This window comes from Theropithecus gelada, chromosome 11, assembly GCF_003255815.1.
Source record: "Theropithecus gelada isolate Dixy chromosome 11, Tgel_1.0, whole genome shotgun sequence".
NCBI lineage: Eukaryota > Metazoa > Chordata > Mammalia > Primates > Cercopithecidae > Theropithecus > Theropithecus gelada.
Window position 1 is genome coordinate 16,678,022 of NC_037679.1, and position 8,371 is coordinate 16,686,392.

General features: G+C 57.1%; 1 protein-coding gene and 1 long non-coding RNA gene across 4 annotated transcripts; one reads left to right on the plus strand and one right to left on the minus strand.

The window, feature by feature from the left end:
• Window positions 1-231: 231 nt before the first annotated feature.
• ARHGEF25 (Rho guanine nucleotide exchange factor 25) lies at window positions 232-7,306 on the plus strand. 3 transcript variants are annotated; one of them, XM_025402303.1, is made up of 16 exons: window positions 232-366; window positions 621-735; window positions 2,985-3,199; window positions 3,320-3,415; window positions 3,496-3,572; window positions 3,750-3,816; window positions 4,072-4,175; window positions 4,386-4,455; window positions 4,570-4,659; window positions 4,743-4,835; window positions 5,021-5,071; window positions 5,292-5,369; window positions 5,575-5,775; window positions 5,898-6,078; window positions 6,346-6,557; window positions 6,842-7,306. In XM_025402303.1, exons 1-16 carry the CDS (start codon window positions 268-270, stop codon window positions 6,950-6,952), a joined length of 1,860 nt encoding a protein of 619 aa, XP_025258088.1. In that variant the 5' UTR covers window positions 232-267; the 3' UTR covers window positions 6,953-7,306. The 3 variants fall into 3 exon arrangements, with proteins under 3 accessions (XP_025258088.1, XP_025258090.1, XP_025258089.1); XM_025402305.1 differs by lacking the exons at window positions 232-366; window positions 621-735 and adding an exon at window positions 1,472-2,043 and having other exon boundaries at window positions 3,096-3,199; XM_025402304.1 differs by lacking the exons at window positions 232-366; window positions 621-735 and adding an exon at window positions 1,484-2,043.
• On the minus strand, window positions 2,392-8,116 carry LOC112634645. Its single transcript, XR_003121804.1, has 3 exons — window positions 7,827-8,116; window positions 5,281-5,715; window positions 2,392-3,765 (listed from the first exon to the last, which is right to left on the minus strand). It is a non-coding gene; the product is annotated as an uncharacterized LOC112634645 (long non-coding RNA).
• Between the last annotated feature and the right edge of the window lie 255 nt (window positions 8,117-8,371).

Below are 8,371 nucleotides of genomic sequence, written 5' to 3' on the forward strand. Positions count from 1 at the left end.
GGCTTTGTAGTAATACTGCGAAACCCTGGGCCACACTTCGATGTTGGAATTAGTATTAAGAGGGTGTTTTTTTGTTGTTCAACCATCGTTGTAGAGAAAAGAACAACCCTACCCCCTTTGCGAAGTTTGGCTGGGGTGGGAGTGGGGGCGGAGCCGGGCAGGGGGCGGATTCCACAGCAGCAACTCCCTGGACGAGAGCAGGCCTCGAAGCCCCCCAGCTTCCGTGCCCCCTCGACCCTGAAACGTGGAGCTGGGTGGGGGTTCAGTATGAAGCCCCCGGACCGCCCCGCCCCTGGCCGCACTGACCGGATACTGGGGGTCATGGGGAGCATGCTGCGCGCATGCGCCCTCCCCGGGCAGGAGGGGGTAAGAATGGGGCCCCGCGGTGGGGTCGGGGGTCTTTCGGGGCCTTCAGGAGGGCTGCACCCACAACTCAATTTATCCGAAAACGAGTTCTGCGGGGCAGTCGCAGGAATACATGAGTTCCATTACGAGGGCCTTAGCCCCGTTCTGGGCGACCTTTTTATAATAATGTAGATTTTGACAGGTGGGAGAAGGGGAAAGGGGAGGTCAGGGCTGCCTAGGAAGGGGGGTTCCTTACAGTGGTTCTGTCCCCGCAGCCCCCGAGGAGAAGCCCCCTAGGGTCGGGGGATACCGAGCCAGAGTCTGAACGTACGGAGGGAGATCACAGAAGGGACCGCGAAGATGAGGTCCTCGCCTGGGCTCTGCAGCCCGGTAAGAAGCTGGGGGTGGGGTGGGGCAGTTTGCTATCCTGCGCCAAGTGGCGAATTCAAAAATATTCTGCTTTTATTAGCATAAAGTTCGCATCTAATTTGCATGAGACCCATTTAATCGCAGAGACCTCCACTCTTCTCGCCTTCGAGTCCAATGTGTGTCCCCCATCCCAGCCGGTACCAAGCCCCCGCAGGCAGAGTGTCCCCGCGCCCCACCCCTGGCCCCTCGCCAGCCCGGGCTCCAGGACTTCGCCTTAATTGGCGATTAGTCTTAGCTGGAGTCCCGGGGCCTGGAGGAAAGAAGGGTTCTGAGAGAGGGCGGCATCTGGGTTGTGTTCACCCACAAAAGGCTCCCCATACACGCACCCCGTACCGGGGGTCCTCTGTCCACGCGGCCGGGGACAACCCCAAACCCAGAACATCTTCGCACAGGCCAAGGCCCCATCCACCGAGTGCTCCTTCACCTCAGAGGCCAAGGGAAGACCTGGGCAGACCCTGCCGACAGGCTGAACCCCGACCCCAGCGCTCCAAAGAGCCCGCGATGCGGGAGGGAGGGGGACCCCGGGGCGGGGGAGCCCAGGCTGGGGAGGGAAAAAAGCGCCAGGGACGTGGAGTGGGAACGTGGTGGTGCCTGGGGGAGGGGCGATCCGGGCGGGAACCCGGCGCAGGCAGGAGGGGGAACGCGATGGAGAGGGCGGAGCTGGGCCGCAGAGGCCCCGCCCCGTGGCGGCCCCGCGGCCAGGCCTGTTATTCAGCTCGCCGCTCCGCTGGGACCCGCACAGCGCCAGTAGCTCGGGGGTCGGCTCTCGCCTCCTCCCCGGTCCGGGCCTAGAGCCACCCCCAACCAGAGGCCGGAGACAGCTGGAGCCGCTGCCGCATCCCGGCCCAGCCTCCCCTACCATCCCTCCCACTTCCACTGGACATCTGGACCCTGGGCCCCCGCACCGACAGGGTTCCGGAAACCCTCCCCGCCCAGCCCGGCGGCCGGGCCCTGCGCCTCCCTCTCTCTAGAGACCCCCAGCCCGCCTCAAGACTAGACTTCCGCCTACCCCTGGACACCTCCACCCGGTCCCCTCCCTCCCCCACTCCCACAGCCTGGACCGGGGTAGGAGGGAGGGGGGGTGTGCGCCCAGCGCCGTCCCCGCCCCGCCCCCCGTGATTCCCCCTGCATGGCCGGCCCGGGTGGGGGACGCGGGGGGGGCCCGGGCGCCATGCGGGGGGGGCACAAAGGGGGTCGCTGTGCCTGTCCCCGTGTGATCCGAAAAGTGCTGGCAAAATGCGGCTGCTGCTTCGCCCGGGGGGGGACGTGGTGAGTGCCAGGTCGAAAGGGCCCAGTGTTGAGTGGGGGGCGGGCTGGGGGTTCAGGGCATCTGTTTGCCCTGGCCCTTGGGATTTAGGGTTGGAGACTGTATGCGTTTTCCAGCAAAGTGGTTTCTTAAGTGATCCCTAAGGTCCCTTCTGCCTCCAAATTTATGTTAGTTCAAGTTATGGAAATTGGGGAAGGGGCAGGGAACTCATCTCTTTCCCTTAGTCAAATGGGTTTGAGAAAAACCCATCCACAATCCCCTTAGGCCTAGAACCGATTATCTTTCCTCAAACCTTTTGCTAAGAATCTACTTCTGAAGAGGGACAGGGGAATGGAGGAATGAGAATGAGGTGGTTCTACAAGGGGCTTTATAAGGAATCACAGCTCTTCTGTCCCTGAGCCCAGGCCATAGATAACCCTGATGGACCCTCCTCACTGGCCTCCTCTATTGGGTCTACACATGTGTTGGGGAGGTGGGCTGCAGAAGTCTTTTCTTTTTATAGTGATTACTGCAATTGGTGGAGGAGGGGACTGGGAGTGGCAGATGGACCCAGCTCATCCTCCCCCCTTCCCAGAGAATGGTCTGTACCCATTGAAAGGGGGAGGGTTGTAGGAGAGCAGATGGCCACCCCCAGCTTCCAGTGTCTGCCCAGATGGCTGCCCCCACCCCCATATCTATGCTATGCTCAGGATATGGGGAACCTCCACATGTAACTGGGGGTTCCAGGTCTGGAGAGCCAGGTGTTTACCTTACTGTGCTTTCTCCCGGGGTGCCCTGGTGAAATTTTCTATCCTGGGGGCAACTCAAATGAGGATGGCAAGAGAGTGAGCCCTTGGAGAGAGAGGCTGAGCATCATGGAGAGAAGACCCTGGGAGTTCCCTGGGGACCCTGAGTCTGGAGCTGGGGCAAGGTCTATCACCTCCTCTCTTTTTCCTCCCATTAGAATCCTATTCCATTGCTGGCAGTGAGGGGAGTATATCAGCTTCTGCTGCCTCCGGTCTGGCTGCCCCCTCTGGCCCCAGCTCTGGCCTCAGCTCTGGCCCCTGTTCCCCAGGCCCCCCAGGGCCCGTCAGTGGCCTGAGGAGATGGTTGGATCATTCCAAACATTGTCTCAGTGTGGAAACTGAGGCAGACAGTCGTCAGGCGGGACCGTATGAGGTGAGCAGGGAATGGCACCAAAGCATGTGGGGACATCTATGAAGGACACTGGCAGAGAGGGCAGGTTGGGGCCACCCAGCTACTGTCCCTGACCTCTGACACTTGATTTCTGGCCCCCAGAACTGGATGTTGGAGCCAGCTCTAGCCACAGGAGAGGAGCTGCCGGAACTGACCTTGCTGACCACATTGTTGGACGGCCCTGGAGATAAGACGCAGGTGTGAGGACAGGCTCTGGGGAGGCTCCTTTCACTCAAGGGGCATTCATTTGCTCACCCTAGGATGTTCTTTCCTTCCAGCCACCTGAAGAGGAGGCTTTGTCCCAAGCCCCTGAGAGTGAGGCGGAACAGAAGAAGAAGGCTCTGGAAAGGAGTATGTAAGTGTCCACAGCCCTTCCCTGCAGTTGCACAACTTCCAGAAGACTGTCCCTCACATTTTAGATGGAATTTCCTCCAAGGTTGGCTATGATGATGAAGGGGAGGAGGGAGGAACGGGTTGAACCAAGGATGAGCTCCGACACTGAAGTGGGGGCCTCCTCCTGCTTTCATCCTAGGTACGTCCTGAGTGAACTGGTAGAAACAGAGAAAATGTACGTGGATGACTTGGGGCAGATTGTGGAGGTAGCTCCCTTTACCCCTTCCCAGCCCCTTCTGCCTGGCTTTCCATCTGCCCAGGGCTATTTTCAGGAGGTGCCTGGGTGCTCCTCTGTCTCACCTCTCAAGTCTCCCCACTCCTGGACCTTCCTACTCTGGGGGCAGGGCGGCTCCCACCAGGGAGGGGGAGGTGGAACACAACCTGGATATGTGTACAGGAGCACCATTAAGGTGAGGAGGGGGCCACCACATGCTCATGACCCAATCTCAACTTTCCCACAGGGTTACATGGCCACCATGGCTGCTCAGGGGGTCCCCGAAAGTCTTCGAGGCCGTGACAGGATTGTGTTTGGGAACATCCAGCAAATCTATGAGTGGCACCGAGAGTGAGTGGTGGAACCCTGACAGCTAGTTGCTGGGGAGGGGCCCTCATCTGGTTGTCCCTGTATCCTAATATCAGCCCACTGCGACTTAAGGAATGTTTGGAGAAGTTTTGTAGGGCACACTACCAGGCAGACAGCTCGAAATTGCAGGGAGTGGGCGAGGTGGGGGTTCTGAAATGTATTTGACCTGCCCTTCTCTACCAACCCCTCCAGCTATTTCTTGCAAGAGCTACAGCGGTGTTTGAAAGATCCTGATTGGCTGGCTCAGCTATTCATCAAACACGTGAGGCTTGAGGGGGCGGGGCCAGGGCGGGGCTTAGAAATGGGCTGGGATTCTCTGGAGATGTGTCCTCCCTCCTTGCCCACCCTACTCTCTCTTAAACATTACCCCTGTTAGGAGCGCCGGCTGCATATGTATGTGGTGTACTGTCAGAATAAGCCCAAGTCAGAGCATGTGGTGTCAGAGTTTGGGGACAGCTACTTTGAGGTCAGTGGCTAAGATGTCTTGGTGGGAAGGAGGACAGAACTGGGACTTTCCAGGCTGCATAACCACCCTGTCCCTGTTCCCAGGAGCTCCGGCAGCAGCTGGGGCACCGCCTGCAGCTGAACGACCTCCTCATCAAACCTGTGCAGCGGATCATGAAATACCAGCTGCTGCTCAAGGTCAGGACCCCCTTTTTCCTGGGGGCACAGCTGGCTGGCACAGCCGTTTCATCATTCATCACCCCAGGGTTCTTAAGGCTTCCCCAGACTTCCTGAGGGCCCTCACTGGTGTCCTCAGGGGAGGATGTGAGAGCTTCTAAGGGTGTCCTCACGACCTCCCTGAGCATTTCTTCTCTCTGTCTTAGGATTTTCTCAAGTATTACAATAGAGCTGGGATGGATACTGCGGAGCTAGAGGTGAGGACCCCCAGATCTTCCAGGACACACCATGTGCTCCTTATCCTCCTAGTCTATCATGGGTTCCCCCAGCCCCTTGGGTGGTTTACAGCTGTCTGGTTTTTAGGGGGAGGCTGTTTGGGGTTGAGACACCGTCTGAAGAGGCAACTGGCTGAGGAGGCCTCTTTCCCAATAATGACTCTCTTCGCCCAACAATGTGCCTCCCTCACCTGTGTCCCAGCAAGCTGTGGAGGTCATGTGCTTTGTGCCCAAGCGCTGCAACGATATGATGACGCTGGGGAGATTGCGGGGATTTGAGGTACGGAGATAGGGCAAGAAACTGGAGGCCCGATGCTCTTCTGCCCCAGCGCTAGCACTCTGGAAGTCCTTATGGGGAGTTGTCTTCTCCTGGGGCTGACCCCATGGTTGGTTGGTTGGTTGAGCATGTCAGGCGAGGAAGGGAGGAGCAGAGAACTGCCCTTTTTCTTGTTCTTTTTCCAAGGCCACTATCCCTTTCGTTTCAGGGCAAACTGACTGCTCAGGGGAAGCTCTTGGGCCAGGACACTTTCTGGGTCATCGAGCCTGAGGCTGGGGGGCTGCTGTCTTCTCGAGGTCGAGAGAGGCGCGTGTTCCTCTTTGAGCAAATCATCATCTTCAGTGAAGCCCTGGGAGGAGGAGTGAGAGGTGGAACACAGCCTGGATATGTATACAAGAGCAGCATTAAGGTGAGAAGGGGGCCATGAGAGAGGGCTTGGACAGAGAAGGCATGAGGCCTCTGAGAGGATGTCTCAGAGGAGCCAGAGAGGGTCTGAGGAATCTGGGGGCTGTCTCCTATCTGCCAATTCAGGTGAGCTGCCTGGGACTGGAGGGGAACCTCCAAGGTGACCCTTGCCGCTTTGCACTGACCTCCAGAGGGCCAGAGGGTGGGATCCAGCGCTATGTCCTGCAGGCTGCAGACCCTGCTATCAGTCAGGCCTGGATCAAGCATGTGGCTCAGATCTTGGAAAGCCAACGGGACTTCCTCAACGGTGAAGCTTTCATCCTTTCTCCCTGATGGGCTCTGTCAGCCCCTTGACCTCCTGAATCCCTCCCTCACTGCCCAGTCTCCAGTACCTACCCTCTGACCATGGCCCATCCCCTTTTCTACTGCTAGCTCAAAATTTGATAGAATCCCCTAAAACCCCAAGCAATTTACATTGGCTGACAGGGAGGGAGGGCAAAGTAGGAGAATGATACAGGCCCTAGGGAAGAGACCTGTCTCTGCAGTAACCCTCTTGTTCCTCTCTTTGCTCCAGCATTGCAGTCACCCATTGAGTACCAGAGACGGGAGAGCCAGACCAACAGCCTGGGGCAGCCAGGAGGGCCTGGAGTGGGGAGCCCTGGGAGAATTCGGCTTGGAGATCAGGCCCACGGCAGCACTCACACACCCATCAATGGCTCTCTCCCCTCCCTGCTGCTGTCACCCAAAGGGGAGGTGGCCAGAGCCCCCTTGCCCCTGGATAAACAGGTATGATGAAGAGAGCTCCCTCATTGTAGGCATAAAAAGGGGAGAGCCTCTCTTGTTTTGGGACCCCAAGCTTGCTCCCCATATCATTCCTTTTATCTGGTCCTTCCTACTTCCCATCCCTTACCCTTCTCCCCTCTATTTTAACTCTGGAGAAGCTGAGAGTCTCAGACAGTCTAAGATATCTGGCAAGAGGAAGTGGCTTGGCTAGGGACTTAAACTGAAAAGAGAGAAGTGAGGGTAGATTTCTGGCCTTTTTAATCCTCTGACTTGAATCTTTTCTTCAGGCCCTCAGTGACATCCCTCAGGCTCCCCATGACTCTCCTCCAGTCTCTCCAACTCCAAACACCCCTCCCTGCCAAGCCAGACTTGCCAAGCTGGATGAAGATGAGCTGTAACTGGTGAAAACCATGGGGGTGGTGCTGACTCAGCTGCCTATTCCCCAAGAAGCTTCAGGGCAGTCCTTCTGGCACTGCTCCAGAATTCTTCCTTCTTGGTGTGTCTGGAGGAAGGGTGGGCAAGGCTGGGAGGGATATCAACTTGGAGGAGAGCACCTAGACCCAAGGACTTTTTTCTGCCCAAGGAACACAGTTTCCTTCAGCTCCCACCCCTATGCATGCATCATGGTTCCCCCAAAAGGAGGATATGTGGGGGGGGGGGGGGGCTGGGGCAAGGGCCAGATAGAAATTATTGGTTTCGTTTTTTAATTTTGTTTTTCCTGTTTTCTGAGAATAAAGGTTTTGTTATATCACTGAGGCTGCTGTCTTGGCAGAGGGAAGGGGAGGCTGTAGTCGGGGTAGGTGGGGTGAAGTGATATGGAAGAGACCAGTTGGCCCCAGCCATTGGAGGAGGGGGTCTGGTGAAAGGAGAAGGGGACAGGGTGTAAGATAAAAGATGTTGCTATCTTTATCCCTCAACTGCAGTTGCAGCAGTTGAGGGACAAAGACTGAGGCATGGAACCACTGGAAAGCCCTAGATTATTCTTCTTCTTTTTTTTTTTTTTTGTAGAGTTAGGGTCTCATTATGTTGCCCAGGCTGGTCTTGAACTCCTGGGCTCAAGTGGTCCACCTGTCTTGCCCTCCCAAAGTGCTGGGATTACAGCCATGAGCCATTGCACCTGGCCAGCCCTAGATTCTTGATGTGTCATCTTTACCCAGCCCTTCTTTTTCCCTACCCACCCTCTCGTCTAGACCCCACCAGAAAGCCCAATGCAGTGTGACTTCTTACCGTTCCCCCAACACCCAGATACTAAAGCACAAAATGCCAATGTACCTTTGCTTCTGAGGCTGCCATGTTCAGCTGAGGGAAGATGGGAAGGTGGAGAGGATCCTGGGGGCTGCAGCCTTTTCCTGGCACTGGGTCTCCTTATCTTTGCTCTCTGTGAGGTCATAAGCCATGTTCATAGTGGGCAGAAGGGGATTCTTCTTCAAGCCATGGACCCAAGAAGGGACAGCCCAAGGGGATCTTCGCCCCTCCCAACTTCTGGGAGAGCTGCTGGACCACAGCGAGCCAAACATTCACGCAGCCATGTCCAGATGCCGTCCTGGGTCCTTATGCATCTCCGAGTCCACTGTATCCGTTGGTCCCTTGGGCTCAGTCACGTGCACTTGGGTTTCCTCAACAGACAATAGATTGCTGGGGTGGGAGGGTGAGGAGGAGAGCTGGAGCCTCCCTGTGGGCCCGAGGTCCCTTTGGCCGACAATAGGGGGAGGGATTCCTAAGGGGGGGACAGGACGTAGCGCCTAGATAAGACTTCTGTGGAACAATAGGAGGAATTGAAGAGGGGAGACCCACCCTCACTGCACCCCACCCCCAGG